Here is a 15,786-nt window from a genome sequence, read left to right on the forward strand (position 1 = left end):
ACAGTGTCCCCTCATCCGCCGGGGAGTAGTCCTGCAACCCACTACTGTCTGTGGGTGCAGCGAGACCTGCTAGGAAGTCATCCAGCTCCCATGGAACACTGGGCAATTTATTGGCTAGTAAAATACGGTTTCTAGTGTTTTGCAATGACTGGAGAGTTTAAGAGATTTTAAAAAATACATATGGTAAACAGAGCTAACAAGTTAAAAATTGCTTGTTTTCCCCCCAAAACCCTTCCTAGTAGTTGACTGCATTAGTTTTAAGCTGTTTTTTCTAAAACCTACACCTGGCATGGCTGTACATTAAAACAGGCTGGGCGTGGTGGCACATACCTGCAATCTGCCAGCACTCTGGAGGCTGAGGCAGGAGGATCACTGCAAGTTCAAAGCCAGCCTAAACCACAGTGAGACCTTGTCTAAAAAAAAATTGGTAAAAAATAAAGTCTGAAATGTGACATTTGACTCATTGTACACTTGGATGATGGTGGCACTCAGTGTACCTTATTCTGCAGGTTGCAGCCATCACCATGTTCACTTGCAGAAGTTTTATCCTGAAAGAAAAACTCGGTACCCATTACCCACGTGCCACCCACTAGTGTGATGCCGGCAGGCCTGCCTCCCGGGCACTGTGGGAGGTGTGTGGTTGGCACAGAGCCCTGGGTGCGTGGCCTTTTCCCTCCAGTAGCTTAGTTCTGAGCCCTGTCTTGGCATTTGTCTTCCCAGTGATGGATCTGCTGTCTCCATCTTGGGTCCTTGATGCCTTCTGTGCCTGTCGTGGGAGTATGGGTGTTGATTTCGTTTTTGTGGTAGTGGGGATGGAACCTAGGGCCTTGCCCTGAGCTCTACCCCCAGCCCGGTTTATTTTCTGAGACAGCTGAGTCACCACATTGCCCAGGTTCAACTTGGACTTGGGATCCTCCTGCCTCAGCCTCCCGGAGTGCTGAGAGTACTGGCTAATCTTTTTCTTGTGCCCTGGATAGTCTCCCTCCACAGTGTCCATTTTCAGGGAGTCCAGCAGCCTCTGGTGCTCTCAGCTGTGTGCAGCTCTTGGGGTGGGCAGTCAGCACCTCGGGTCTGTCCTGTCCTCTGACCTGGTCCAGGGAAAGGGCTGCTGTGCGCCTGGAAGGGCCAGGATATTCCGCCTCCTCCCCTTGCCCAGGTCTAGGAGATGGCTTTGCAGCTTGTCTGGTTTCTCCCACAATATGAATTCTGATCTTCAGTTTCAGTGGCTTCTGGGCCAGGGCTGCAGTTCGCAAGGGCGAGGTCTTATATTTGATTCCCTGACAAAAACAGAAACTGCCTTCTGACCTGAACTTGTTTCTTATTTCTTCTTGGTACAGGGGACCTCAAATTCTGCCCTTTAGATTTTTTAAAGAGAGTACAAATAGCCAGGCGTGGTGGCTCAAGACTGAAATCCCAGCACTGGGGGGAGGGGGGGGCGCTGAGGCAAGAGGATTGTTGCGAGTTCGAGACCAGCCTGGGCTACAAAAGTGAGCTCAAGGCCAGCCTGAACTGCACAGCGAGACCGTGTCTCAAAAAGACCAAAAAAAAAAAAAAAAAAAAAAAAGCAATTAACTGCCTCCAATTGATGCTGCCTGAATTATTAGTGCCAGTGGGGATGGAACCCAGGGCCTTTGCACCGAGCTGCCTTTCCAGGGCTTTTTGAGACAGGGTCCCACTAGGTTCCACTTCAGCTTTCCTGCTTCAGCCTCCCGGAGTGCTGGGCTTTGAGGTGCCTCCCTTACTTTCCATCAGCAGCCTTCATTCGGAGGCTGTGGGCTGAGGAGACACGCGGGGTTCCATCTGAGCAGCTGTGCTGTCCTGAGTGTGCACACCCGCGTCCCCTCCACCGCGCCGGCCCGGCACTGAGCTCCACGTCTTAGGCAACATCGTTCCTCTGTCCCTCGGGGCCTGCCCGCAGTGCTTGTGTTTCCCTGGGGTTTGCAGCCGCAGTGGCCTTGCTGGTGTCAGGAGTGCCGGGGTGGACGCCAGGACTGCGGGTGGGTCCCTGCGGTGCGTCTTCTGGGCCTGGGCCTCCCTATCACCGTGAGTGCGTGTTGTCCCCTCGTGGGACAGCGCACTGTGCACGTGGGTGTGCTCCGGGGACCCGAGGAGCGGGCGGGCGCCCTCACTGCACTGGGCTCGGTGACCAGCGCCCCAGCCAGCGGGGAGCCCTGCTTTGGTGGGGGCCGAGCGGCGGCGGCGACAGCGGGAAGCGAGGGAAGCAGGGGGCGCAGCGCTGCTCCCGGAGGAGCCCTGGCTCCCGCCCTGCGCCCTGCGCCCTGCGCCAGCTGTCCCGAGCCAGCTCGCGGGAGCAAGAAGCACTCAAGCGCCGAGCCCGAGGTAATGAGAACATTTTAATTCCCGCCACGGGGCGGCGCCAGCGTGTCAGCCCGGCCCGGTTCCTGCGGCGGGTGGTGGGTTAGGTGAAGGGCTTATCGGTGTGACTTTCTCCCGCAGGGGCTTCCTTTACACGGCGGAGTGTAAACAGCATCAGACTGAATGGAGAGTCTGTTAGATGCAACCATAAATAACTATAATAAATATACATCAAGTAACTTTACAGCACACATTGCTTGGGGCCAGGCGTGGGCTGTCCGGACCCCTGCGCTCCCAGCGCAGCTGGCTGGCGGCAGACACCGCCTCACAGCCGTCCTCTCTTCCCGACCTCTCGGGAGGTGGCCACAGAGCCCCGGGGCATTCACGGGATGAGGGGTGGCGGGAACTAGGGACTGAAGGATGCAGGGAGGAACACCCCTCCTAGGAGGGTCAAAGGCTCTTCACTATGCACAAAGGAAGTCAGAGGATCCTTGTTTTCAGGAACAGTCCTGATGTGACCCCACCAAGGGGGCTGTGGCCCCCAGAAAGCAGCGGTGACATCTCCTCTCAGAGCAGGGGACTCCTGCACCATGTGACTGATGGTGACCATCAGCCTTAGGCTCGTCTTGCCCTCAGGTCGGAGAAGCTCCTCTGCAGTGGTCCCGACTGCAGCCCACACCCAGGCGGCCGGGCCCTGCAGAGTGCCCTGTGGCCTTTGGGCAGCGTCACTGAGGACCCCGCGCCACGCTTCTGGGACGGGCAAAGCCCAAGAAGACAGTGTGTGACGGACGGCGAGTGCTGCTCGTCAACAAAGTACCACTGGACAAAGACTCACTGGGGCACGATGTACTGGGCAGTGGGTGAGCCTGGAGGGGCTCAGCCCCGGCACACACGCGTAACAGGGGGCACGGGGTTATGGGGCGAGGTGGGGGCCAAGGCACCCTGGCCTCTCCATGGACGGGACAGTCTGCATGGAGCAGAGCACCTCAGCCGCCTCATTATGTGGGCAAGGAGCCCCCGGCCTAGGTGTGGAGGAGGGTCTGTCCCTCCCTGTCAGCTCCGTCCTCTCCTGCTGCCAGGACGCAGCCAGCCTGTCTCCTCGGACTAAGGCTGAGCAGGACCCTGGCTCTTCAGCTCCCGAGGAGTCCTGGGGACACAGACCAGGGGTCCAGAGGGTACAGGCGGGGGGGGCTGTCTGCAGGGCCCCAGAGTGACCCTGAGGGCTTTTCGCCAAAGTCAGGCCCAGGACCGGTCTCAGGCAGGGAGAGGACACCAATGACCTCCCCGTGTACCCTGTGCAAGGGTGGGCGCTGGCAGAGGCGGCGGGAGGGCAGGGCTGGCTTTGTGTGGCCGGTCACCGCACTGCCAACGCCCTGCCGGTGGTTGTGCGAGAACCAGCTGGGCCTCGTGGCGTCTGGCACCCACCAGGGACACTGTCCGAGAAGATCAAGAGAGACAAACTGGGAACAGAACTACCCTACGAATATACCACGAACAGGCAGCAAAAGAACCAACCCATCACGAACGGACGAATACAAAAGGGTGTCTTCCCGGAGGCCCTGGCTTGGACACAGTTCGCAAAAGCAGGGCGCGCTGGCTCCTCCCTCGCTGCTGGAGGGACGGTGGTCGGTCAGGCGGCCGGCTCCCTGGCCGGCAGAACGGGCCTTGGCGATGGCTTAGCTCCGGCCCCGTCAGCCACTCAGGGGGTCCTCGCGGTAGTGGATGGCACAGCGCAGTCTCTCCAGCATGATCTCCAGTGAGGAGTACTGGGGCAGCTTGACCATGAACATGCAGGTCTCCACGCGGATGTAGCGGGAGTCTGGGGAACCTGCGCAGGGGCGAGGCCAGCGTCAGAGCCGGGCAGTGCGGGGCTGGGGCTCAGGAGTCCGGCTGCAGGCCCAATGGCTTGGTCAGCCAAGGGTTTTTTGTTTTTGTGGAAAGTTTATTAAAGTTCTTTTCTAAGGGCCGGGGATCCAGCTCAGTGGCATAAGCGCCTGCCTGGCAAGCGTGAGGCTGAGTTCGATCCCCGGCACACACAAAAAAATTCTTTTTCTACATTTAAAGATAGGCAGGTAAGGGCTGAGGATGCGGCTTGATGGCAGAGTCGCTGAGCAGTCAGAGACCCTGGGTTCAGGCCTTGGTTCCACCAAAAAAAGGGGTGAACAAATTATGGGTTTTCTGCTTCTCTTAAAATGCTAGAAGCTATAGGACTTCAGGCCTGGCTTGCATGATCCCCATTGTCCCCTGTCCCTCCCGGCCCGACCCCTCATCTTTATGGGTCTGGGGAGGACAGTACCTGCTGTGCCATCTGGGGGGGCAATCTTCATGGGGTACGGGGGCACGTGGGCCGTGTCGGGGCCCCCGTCCTTGCAGGGGCAGGTGAATGGGATGCGCTCCTGGTTGCAGGCAAACTTGATGAACTTGCACAGCTCCTCCTGGGTGAAGGTCTCCAGGGCGCCCCAGAAGAACTCGATGTGCTGGTCCGTCTCCATGAGCCCCACCTGGTACATGGTGTGGGCCTGCGGAGCAGGGGCGGGGTGAGCGGCCGGGGTCCCAGCTCCGAGTCTGCAGGCCGGGGAAGCCCTGTCGGCCAGCTGCCTACCTTCAGGAACTCGAGGTTGATGTACGGGAGGCCGCACGTGCGCAGCTCCATCTCTAGCGGGCTGAGCGTGGTGAGCAGCTGCAGGGGGATGATGGAGCCCAGGCCGGCACGCACGGCCATCACGCACTCCGTGTTCTGCAGCTCCCGTAGCCGCAGGCTCCGGATGGCGGCTGCGTAGATGTCCTTATTTTCCCACCTGCCAGGGCAGAGGCCACATAACGGACAACTGAAGTGGCCCCTGGCCCCTGCCTACCTCCCCTCCTCCAGGGCTGAGGAAGATCCACCAGCTGAAGACTGCGTCCCAGTCCCCAGCGGGCCACCCCCACGTCTCTCCCCGGCCAGTGCCACTGGCCAGTGCCCTCCTGTCCCTGTGTGCACTCACGCTACAGGGATGTGCCGGCCGCGGCTGCACAGCTCCACCTCCTCGCCCGTCATGGTCAGGTAGGTAAACCTGCAGCAGGGCTTGTTGGGGCCCTCGGGGCTCTCGACCGCCAGGTGCTGGGAGGCGATCTCGGCACACAGGGCCTCCAGCTCAGTCTCGTCATTGATCTGTGGGACACAGGCAGAGCGTGGCCCTGTGATGTGCACCTGGGACCGCAGTGCAAACATCGGGCAGCGTGGCCAAGTCCCCCTCCCCCCCCCGCCCCCGTCACACCCTGGACACGAGACCTAAGCCTGGCTGCTCAGCTCACCAGCCCAGGACAGGGCTGAAGCCAGGGCTTGTCCCGCTGGGGTGCAGAAGCTGGCGTTCATTCCGTGGTGGGCGCCTAACGGCATGAGGGTCCCTGTGCTGCGGCTCACCTGCCAGAGACCGAGCTGGAGGCCTGTGTTCAGCCCCACCTGAAGGCCAAACCTGTGTCTGCGCCTTGTACTTCACAGCGCATCTGTTTTGCTTTTTGAGACTGGGTGTCTGTATCATCTGGGTCGCTCTGAACTGACTGTGCAGCCCAGGCTGGCCTTGAGCTGGAGGCAATCAATCCTCCTGCCCCAGCTTCCAGAGCGGTGGGTACAGGTGTGTGCCATTGTTTTCCTGAAAAGATGCTTCTAAGCAGGAGTCTAGTCACCCGCCACCCGAGAGCCTGGACTGATTCTATCTGTCGGAGTGGCACGGGCGCCTCTCCTTCCATCCGGAGCATCAGGATAAGGCTGTGGGTGCTGGGCTGCGCGGCTGCTGGCAGCAGGTGGGACAGAGGGACAGGAGCCTGCAGCTCAGGACGGTGGCAGTGAGGGCAAGGACCTGGCCCTGTCCTCAGCAGCAGCCTTCCTGGTGACAGCACCCACTGTCGAGAGTGCACCTTCTGCGGCTTTGCTGCCCGTACCAGTCAGAGCTGGACCCCGTCGTGCACCTCCGTCTGACTGCCCCTGCTGCCACCCCTCGAAGGAGCGCCAGGGCCTCCCAGACTGCAGCAGAGCCTCCTGTTTCCTGACACCTGGGACCCTGCTCTGATACGCTCTTGCGCTGGCACCCTCCAGTGTCCTCCTGGCCAAGGGGCAACTTGAGGGGCCCTGGCCACAAGGTGCCTCAGTGGCCCATTGGAGCAGAATCGACTGACAGCTCCTTCACCCGAAGTCCTCGTGGGGTTGCCTTACAGGACAGCTGGCTCTGAGGTCACCACCCTGTCTGACAGGACAGTTCATTCCCAAGGCAGAGCAGCACTGAGTGCTCCGCAGCCAGCAGGCCTGGACCTACAAGAGGCTGACCTGTTGGCCGAGCTTTCAGCCAGAGGTGAAGGCCTGGGCCACGCACAGTGCGGCTGCCCTCGGCAGAAGGCTCCTGACTTAGCAGCGTCACTGTGATCCTGTGGAACACAGCAGGACCTGGCTGACAGACTGGACACCAACTGCCCCCTTCTCCAGGACAGTGGCCTGACTCTGCTGGTCCCAGCACACACAGGGACCAGGAGGAAGTCCTCTTCTCAAGCTTCTTGTCCACCCTGGACAAGCCTACAGTGGCACTGACATGGGGAGCCAACCCCTCTCTTCCTGCTGCTAGGAGCCCTGTACAGTATCTGCAAGGCTCCTCGTGTCACCCCAGCCTGCCCCCATAAGCTGGGGGCATGAGCCCCCGTGCTCTTGGTGGCTGAGTCTGCACCAGTCTAAGCAGAGCGGCCCTGTGCCCTGGAACAGACACGGCTCAACTTACGCTCTCGAATTTCTTGATGTAGTTATAGGTGAGAATGTCCGCCTCCTGCAGGTCCTGGTCGGGGTCGAGGGGCTCCCCCACCAGTGTTTTCCAGAAGGAGGGCAGGAGGTCCAGCGGCAGAGGGACGTCTGCACGGATGGCTATGCCCAGCAGCTGGCCCAGGAAGTGCAGCAGCTGCTCCTCGCCGTAGGTGATGGGGCTGGGCGTCAGGATGTACTTGCCCTGTGGGTGGAGGCAGCGGCCGTGAGGACGTCCTCAGCCATGTGGCCAGCAGGAGAGGGCGCTGGGGCCGCGCCCGTCCACCGGGATGCTCACCTTGTTCTTGTTGACGGCTGAGCTGGGGCACAGCAGCAGCAGTGACAGCGAGGAGCTCTGCAGCTCTTTACACACCTGCCACAGGAAGTGGCGGAACGAGCCACCTGCAGGACAGAGGAGTGCATCGTTGGTGCTGGGGCGGTCATGGTGGACCCCCGAGGGGGTACACTCCCCCCCATCTGGCCTCTGGAATGGGTTTGCCAATTGCTTGGAACCATGGTGGGGTGGAAAGAACATCTGTCCAGGACCAGAGGACCTGAGGTCAAGTCCTGCCCCGCTGCTTACTACCTGGTGACCCGAGGGACAGCACCAGGTCCAGGCTGTCTATGAACCTGGCTCAGTCAACCCTCCGACTCAAACAGCAGAAATGGAGCTGCGCACGCTGCGCTGCGGGCTGGAGGAGAGGCTGGGTGCTGACCAGGTCCCAGAGGGGACCTCTCCCCGTGGCCGCCCCAGCTTCCGACCCCTCTGTCACTGGCCCCCGGCCTCCTGGTGAGCTGCACTGTCGTCGTGAGCAGTGAGCCGGCAACCAGGCATTTGGTGCTCTGAGCAGCACAGGTGTGGAGCCCGGGCCGGTGGTGGCTTTGTGTTTGGGGGGCTCGGCTGTGTCACCTAAGCCTGAGTCTGCCCAGCAGTGATTTGTCCTTCCTGGGAGGCTGTTGCTGGCAACACTGTCCCCAACGAGCAGAGAGGAGGGGAGATGGGACAAAGCCTGGGAGCAGCACGGGAGCTGCCCTGGTCTGGGGAGAAGGCCACGCCTGCACCAAGGCTGCCTCTGCTAGCCACCAGCGAGAAGAGGAGCCCTGGCAGGGTACAGCCCCAGACCCACGCTGGCACCTGTGGGGGCGGGGTGGCGAGAGGGCAGTGCTGGTCTGGACGTCCCGGTTACTGGGGGCTAGTGACCGGGAGGGACCTTGCTCTTGACACCAGGGCACGCGCTCTGTCTGTCTCCTTCTCTCTCTGTCCCTGGCTCGGTGCAGAGCTTGTCTAGGTGCCCCCTCCCGCCCTGGCCACCTACTGGTGCCGTGCACCTCCTCCCCGGTGAAGCGGATGTTGAAGGCGTAGGTGGGGTCACCGCCACTGGCCAACTTGACGCAGAGCTGGGAAGACGGCACGGAGGCCAGCTGCCGGGCAGCCTGGCAGAAGTAGGAGTTTTCAGAGGCTCTGAGTTCCCCTGGAAGCAAGATGCACGTTAGCCCTGCGGCCGGGGCCCCGCTGACATTCTCCAGGCCTCCACCTGCCCTTAGGTCTGCCATCCCCGAGTCTGCCCAGCACATGGCGCCCTGCTCCTGGGCATGGGCGTGGCCGCATCCCCATGCCCACCTCTCCCGCCAGCCAGAAGCAAGTCTGCCCGGGACCCTCTCCCTCCAGCACCATGCATGGCCCCGAGGGCTGAGCACTCTGCTCTTCCCGCTGGGAGGCCCCGAAGGAAGCAGTGAGACAAGAGCTTCTGCCTCTCCGAGTCTGCTGTGCTTGGTGAACGCTGCTGCGCCCCGGGCCAGGGCTGGCCGCCTGGTCTGAGAGCTCTGGGCCCCAGGGCCACCTACCTCCCACAATTTCCAGGGGGTCCAAAGTGATCTCCGGGGCTGCGTGGTCAGCCGTCCTCTGCACAGTGGCGTTCAGCACTTGATTCATCACCGTCACCTTCGTGTCATAGAAGATCAGCCCTGCAGAGTGGGGCGGGAAGGTGGGTGTGGCTCCGCCCTACTCCCAGTCGCCTGGGCCATCGGCCCACCGTCCCTCTGGTTTGTCAGGGTCACCGGGGGCCACAGGAAAGCAGTCCTGACCCAGGGGCTGATGTCAGCACCTAGCCAACTCCCAGCACACTGGCCCTGTCACTGTCAGGCCAGGTGACACCTCGCGCACAGAAACCACCTAACAGGTGGGAACTGCCAACAGAAGGGCCACACTCATGCCCAGCTTTGACTGCAAAGGAAAAGCTCAAATGTAGAAACTGGACGTGGAGGCCGCACAGCCGTGAGCCAGGGTTACTGGTGTGGGGCACACGCTCCATCCCGCTGCCCCAGCCAGCACTGACCTTTGGCCCCCTCCAGCAGGGCCGCGATGCTACGGGTGTACGCGGGCGTCTGGCGCAGCTCCACCAGCGGCAGGAAGAAGGTCTCCAGCGTGGTGTTGAGGGACTGCAGCAGGGCGAAGCGCAGGCGCAGGCTCTCGATGGGAACGGCTGTGGGCACGGGAGGTGAGCAGGACCAGGCTGAGCCCGCTGGGCCTTGGCTGCAGGCAGACCCAGAGGTCCTGATCCCCGGGGACGGTGACCCAGCGGGCCACCACGGGGCAGTCTGTCCTAGATAGCCAGCCCTACGTTCTTTTCTGTTTTCCAGCACTGTTTTGGTGGACACACCCAGGAAGCTGCAGTAGTGCAGAGTCACCCAGACCTTTCACCCACTTTCCCTCACAGAGACACGGATCCAAACCAGGGCCCTGCACCTGGTACCATCGTGAGACACGGCGCTCAGGGACAACTCCTTGCCACCTCCGCTTCCTCAGCATCCAGAAGAGCTGGGCCTGCACTGGCTGCCAGGTGAGGCCACAGCCCGTGATGTCCCCACACAAGGCCACCTCCTGGGGGCTCTGCCAGGGCTGACTTTTGGGGTGAAGCCAGGAGTGTGGGCGTGTTTTTTGTGTCATGCCTGACTTTAATAAAATGTGCCACTCCCCCACAGGCTGAGAGCTGCCTGTTGTTCTGGCTCCCACAGCGGCTGGGCCAGCGTGGTGACACCATCGCCCTTCCACCCTGCGTTCCTCTGCCCAGGGCTGGGCGTCGTGCTGAGCGTGACGCCCAGTGGCAGCTCCCTGTCTCCCCGAGCTGTCAGCGCCCTCCACCTTACACGCTGGGCAGTGGGGGTGGCACCTGGCCCTTCCAAAGACCGCGCTCACGGGGCATGGCTCCTTGGGAAGCACATACTGGAGAGGCAGGCCACCCTGGGGTCGGCAGCGTCCACGGGGTCCAGATACACCTCGTGCGGGTGCAGCCGCGCTGGGGTGATGGCAAGGTGTCGGCACAGCCGGTTGATGTACTGCACCAGCGCAACGTCCATCTCCAGGGTCCACTTCCTGGAGGCCTTCTGCGCATGTCGGACATCAATGCAGGCACATCTGGGGTGGAGAGGGGTAGGGCAGTTGAGTGACAGTGGCTCCTCCAGTGCCACCCAGCCCTCGGCCGAGGCACATACAGGAAGCAGCCTTGCTCCCTCCGCTTTCCTGCTACAGAAACTGCCCCTCCCAGCAAAGCTCTTCCCAGATGGACACGCCGGGCACAGGAGTGCAGACCTCCCTCCCATTGGGCCCCGGAGCCGAGGCCATGCACACTGTCTGCACCTGGGTTTCTCTACCTGTAAGACAAGCTCACAGCGGCATCAGCTCTGCCGCATGGTCAGAATAAGGCAAAGCTCACGCAGGTGCCAGCACGTGGCTACACACAGTGTCACGGCACAGAGGGGAAGAGCCTTGCTGCAGGGCTGAGCAACTGTGGCCTCACTGGGGGCTCCGAGTGCTCTGCACCACCCGCCCATAGAGCTCGAGTGCCCAGCATCAGTGCTACTGACACAGGGAGGGGAGAGGCTGTGCACAGCAGGGTGCTACTGCCTCGGATGCCACTGAAAAGACCCCCCAGAAACACGGTGGGAGGCATTTGAGAGCAGTCCACAGAGTGTGACGGCCTGGTACCCTGCTAACCCAGAAGGGGGGACAGGGGCTCAGAGCCCGTGGCCTGCTGCCCTTGTTCCGGGGGCCACTTCCTCCCCTCCATGCTCCACCTTTCAGTGAGACCCTACTGAGTCCAGAAAACCAGTCCTGCCAGCGTGTCGCCAAGATCCACACAGGGGCTGACCCAGAGCCTTCAGGGTACAAAATGTGGAGTCAAGCAGGAAACCACTTCTCTGTTCTGAAAACTGAGTTCTTTAAAAGCCTGCTTTTGACCTGTGTGACTTGTGTGAGAAGCCGGGCACCCTGGGAACTGGTGGGCAGTGTCTCACTGCGCCCGCCTGCAGCGGAGGAAAGCAGTGGAGACCCGGAGGGAGGTGCGTGTTTGAAGCCTGAGACCGCCCAGGAGACTACATCGAGCCCCACCCGCAAAGCCCCCTGACTACGGGAGAAGGATCCTGGACAGAGGAGGTGCAGGGCAGGGAAGCCTGCCCCAGGGTGCAGGCAGAAGGAGCTGCCTGTGCAAGAGCAGAGGCCTCGGGCAAAGCACCTGCACCTGCCCCTGCCTCCAGGACGCCGCTTACACCCCTGCATGCAGGGTGAGTTAGAAAAACCACTAACAAGTGGGAACCAGCAAAGTGCCCAGCAGCTGTGCCTGGCGCCCTCACCTCTCAAAGTGCAGGTCATAGCCACAAGACAGAATGGCCCTCCAGATGCTCCGGATGTCCTGCTTGGCTCGGTCGATAACAAATTTGTGAAATCCTTCCAAGGTCAGATACTTTTCCTCAGGGACTAATGGAAGGGAAGGACATTTGCAGCACCAGGAATGCAGGAGAACCCGCCACGCGCCTGGGCCAGGCCGCCCAGCTCTCCCTCAGCCTCCTAACCCTCAGGGCTGCCTCCCCACCACACAGCACATGTGAGAGCTGGGGGACGTGGCTGCCCATCACCCCTGTGGCGATGGACCCTGCCTTCCACTTTCTGTAAGTCCAGAGCCAAAGGACGGGAAAGCAGCTTTTCTGGCCATGCGAACAGCTCTCTCCTAAGCTGGGCTGCAGGAGGCCACTGTGCTTCTGACCAGCGCCTTCCAGCAGAGTGGCCGGAGCAGCTCTCCTGTCTGAGTGTTTCAGGCACACAGCCCTACTCCCCGCCTGGGGTGCGGCACCACAGAAAGGCTACTTCCACCTCTTTAGGCTGGTGTCCATCACGGAGAGAGCATCTCCCGCGGCAGCCTGGCCCGCTTCCCAGCACCTTTGGAGCCACTGGCCTGCCTACGCTGGGCCCCGAGGCCTGGGGCTGCCCCAGGGTGCGAGAGGCCGAGCGGCTGTGTGGCCCCCGGGGAGGCTGGCTCTGTGCCTACAGCACCCCAAGCAGCCCATTTACCTTCCTGCTTTTTGGTGGGTGACTTTTCTGGATCCTTTTCTTCCGGCTTGCCCTTCTCTGGTGACTTGGGCTTCACAGTGGGTTTCTTCTCACTTAAGGCAGTCCTGCTTAGGCCAACACACTGGAATTAGAAGCCCGCACAGCCCCACCTCCTGAGGGGACGTACAGAAACTCTCCCAGGGTGCAGGCAGGTGTGAGCTCACACCCTGGGGTGCACACGTGCTCTGCACGCCTGCCAAAGAGCAGAGTGAAGGGAGCACCCTGAACGCCCTGATGGATAGATCAACCCTGTACAAGGTGCCAATCTTTTGTATTTTGAGACAGGGTCTCCTGTGTAGTTCAGGCCAGCTGTGACCTCACTGTGTAGACCAGGCTGGCCCTGAACTCCTAGAAATCCTCCTGCCTCAGCCTCCAGGGTGCTGAAATTATAGGTGTGTGCCACTGCACCTATGATGTGACAAATCTGTTTTATTTATTTTTGTTCCTTTTGAGACAAGGTCTCACTTTGTAATGCAGTTAGGCCTTGGACTCATTACGCAGCTAACGCAGGCCTCAAGCTTGCAGTGATCTTCTTGTCTCAGCATCCTGAGTGCTGGGATTACAGGCATGTGCCCCCACATCCAATGTGACAAGAGTTAAAATATTTTCCATTCTTCCTACGTACTTTAGGGCCCCGAGTCACCTGTAGCAGCTACTCATGGGTAAATGGACTAAAATTAAATACCATCACAAGTTAGTTCCTTGGCCATTCGCACCACATTCTAAGAGCTCTGCGGTGCTCCAGTGGCAGGGTGGGTGGCTGGCTGCAGGAGATGGTTTCAGGAAAGCGCTTTCTACACAATGACCAAGCAAAAGGGTCGCTATTGTCCTGGCCACTCATGCAACTCCTCCAGACACGGTGCGGGGTTAGACTTGCTCCTGGTTTCAACTGTGAGGATTTGTGAACATAAACCTGTTTCTAAAGCACATTCTGTGAAACGTATTCGCAGATCTGCACATGGAATATTACGTAGCTATTAGAAAAAGGACAGGGACATTCTTTCTGCGCCGTCTAGAGTGATCTCCAAGAGTAGTGTGAAGCAGGAACAGCCAAGCTCAGACACTGGACAGTGTCCACCTCGCTCGTAGCAGGCTCAGGCAGAGCCTCATGACAGGGTGAGGTGAAGACAGAGGGCTCCCGGCTGCATACGCCTGGCAGCTCTACACTGATTTGTGCAGTGTGCACGCATAGGTGAAAGGTTGTGTGCTAAATGTCAGAAGTGCTGGCTGTGTGTGAGAACATCCTTTTGGGGTGCCTAAACACAGGCCCTAGCCCTGAGTTAGATACACCCCAGCCCGCGTCAACCTTGTCCTCTAGGCGACCTTTCTAATCATCCTACACAACACTGTGCGGCTGGTTTCAGGAAAGCGCTATGCACCCGCGATGCTTTCTCAAAGGGCAGTGTTGGCCTGGTGCCCAAAGGGGGCAGGTTTTACTGCACCGCGAGGGCTGAGCGCTGACCGGCAGTGGAAGAGGCAGAGGGCCCGGCCGCCCAGGGCTGCCTCGCTCTCTTGGGTGCCGCCCCGAGGCCACCCGCATCCGCCCCCAGCGGGCGCGTCTTCCCAGCTCCAGGGCTCCGGGGCGTGCACCTGACGCTGTTGAGCACGGCCTTGTCCTTGGCGGGCGGCTTGGTGATGGGCCGCTTGGTGCTCACCACCTTCACGGGGTGCTGCTCCTTGCCAGCTTTGCTGTACTTGCTTTTGTCACACTTGGGCTTCGGGACACCGTACTTCCTGAGGATCTGTGGGCCACGGGCAGGCGGGGAGGCGTCTCAGACTCGGCCCGGGGCACTGAGGCCCGCACAGCCGAGGGGGGCACAGGGCGGCTACCTGTGTGAGCTGGTCCTCCAGCACCTTCTTCGGGGGCCGGACGTTGGTGAAGAAGAGGTGGAGCAGGTTGCCTGGGGTCTGGGAGTTGATCTGCTCCTTGCTGAGGTATATGTCAGACACACGGATGGGCTTCGCTGGCGTCAGGCTCAGCGTCTGCTCGGAGTGGGCGCAGCTCTTGAATATCTCGGTGAGGACCTCCCGGGCCCCCGGCACCAGCTTCTCCCCTGTTACAGAGGGAAAGGGGGCAAAAGGATTCTGCCGTGAGCGCGGTGTGTCAGGACACACCCTGCGAGCGCTCTGTTTTTATTTACTTTTCAGAAACCCATTCTGGGGCACATTCTGCCAGTTCATGTGGCCTGCAGCTTACTGTGTAGCCCCTAAGGTGGTCCTGATCGTCCTGCTTCACCTCCCCAGTGCTGGGGTTACAGACATGCACTGTTGTGCCTGGCAGGAAACCACTGGGCTTTGCAAGTGCATAATGAACACATAGTGGAGGTAACGTGCTGGCCATGTCCCTTCTTTGGGCACTTGGGCCTCTGTCATGTGCCAGGCCTTCCGAGAGTTAAAGTGCGGCCTGAGAGTGCATTCTCTGGGCCAGGCTGCTGTCCTGTGCACCTGTGCCCTGACTTGGCTGCCTAGCAATTACAAGCATCCTGGAGAGCACGCTGCTCAGTGCTCACTCGGGCTCTTGGACCTGCAAGAAATCAAGCCCTGCGGGTTTGAGCCTCTGCACTTGGGCCCCTGATGATAGCAGGCTGGCCCATCTCCACTGAAACACAAGTGGGCACTTGTCCCAATGGCACAAAGGACACACAGCCAGCCAGTGTTTTTAGTACTTTGGAAAAGGAAGGCAGAGCGGTTTCTTCTCCAAGAATAGTTTTAAAGGGTCAGGTGTGAGCTCCACTGCCACCACACCCAGCATCCTCAAAACATTATTTATTGTAATGCGGGTGTTTGGGCCCTATTTCATTTTGTGCCCAAGACCTCATTTACCGTCCCTGATGCCAGCTCTGAGGGAACATTTCCAAATTTCATGACTGGGGCTAATAATTTGAAACAAGAAAACCTGAGCTGAGCATGGTGCACACACCTGTAATCCCAGCACTCAGGAGGCTTAGACAGGATGACTGCTGCCAGCCTGAACTACATAGTGAGACCTCAAAATACAAAACAATAAAAAAAGCCAAACCAAGACTGTGTTTTTGTACTTGGAAAACATAAAGCAAACACTACTATGAAATTTCAAACAGTTGGGGATATAGTTCAGTGGCATAAGTGCCCGCCTGGCAAGAGCAAGGTCTTGAGTTTGATCCCTAGGACCAAAAAAAAAAAAAAAAAAAAAAAAAAAGAAAAAAAATCAGTATTAAAAATTCAGAGAAAGGGAAAGGGAGATAGATTACTCGTTTTGAGAAAGGCTGATATGAAACAAAGTTGTGACATAAAGAACCACTGCTGATCACAAAAAGAGAAACTCCTGCCATTTCTAAAGCGAGCC

The 15,786-nt window shown here is 59.6% G+C and overlaps 1 protein-coding gene across 5 annotated transcripts in view; it reads right to left on the reverse strand.

Annotated features, from left to right (window-relative positions):
• Nucleotides 1-2,341: 2,341 nt before the first annotated feature.
• Hectd4 (HECT domain E3 ubiquitin protein ligase 4) overlaps nucleotides 2,342-15,786 on the reverse strand; it is a 172,084-nt gene continuing 158,639 nt past the window's right edge. For all 5 annotated transcript variants that reach the window (XM_063225671.1, XM_063225668.1, XM_063225670.1 and 2 more), the window contains exons 63-76: nucleotides 14,292-14,515; nucleotides 14,052-14,203; nucleotides 12,423-12,526; nucleotides 11,708-11,831; nucleotides 10,303-10,493; nucleotides 9,415-9,561; nucleotides 8,924-9,043; nucleotides 8,395-8,550; nucleotides 7,377-7,480; nucleotides 7,062-7,283; nucleotides 5,301-5,467; nucleotides 4,919-5,114; nucleotides 4,613-4,835; nucleotides 2,342-4,144 (exon numbers count right to left, since the gene is read on the reverse strand). In XM_063225671.1, the coding sequence (XP_063081741.1) occupies nucleotides 4,008-4,144; nucleotides 4,613-4,835; nucleotides 4,919-5,114; nucleotides 5,301-5,467; nucleotides 7,062-7,283; nucleotides 7,377-7,480; nucleotides 8,395-8,550; nucleotides 8,924-9,043; nucleotides 9,415-9,561; nucleotides 10,303-10,493; nucleotides 11,708-11,831; nucleotides 12,423-12,526; nucleotides 14,052-14,203; nucleotides 14,292-14,515 (2,267 nt within the window). In that variant the 3' untranslated portion in view covers nucleotides 2,342-4,007. The remainder of the gene's footprint in view (nucleotides 4,145-4,612; nucleotides 4,836-4,918; nucleotides 5,115-5,300; nucleotides 5,468-7,061; nucleotides 7,284-7,376; nucleotides 7,481-8,394; nucleotides 8,551-8,923; nucleotides 9,044-9,414; nucleotides 9,562-10,302; nucleotides 10,494-11,707; nucleotides 11,832-12,422; nucleotides 12,527-14,051; nucleotides 14,204-14,291; nucleotides 14,516-15,786) is intronic.

Source organism: Cavia porcellus, unplaced genomic scaffold (genome assembly GCF_034190915.1).
Source record: "Cavia porcellus strain 051 isolate PalLab524CR breed Dunkin Hartley unplaced genomic scaffold, mCavPor4.1 scaffold_16, whole genome shotgun sequence".
Taxonomy (NCBI): Eukaryota; Metazoa; Chordata; class Mammalia; order Rodentia; family Caviidae; genus Cavia; species Cavia porcellus.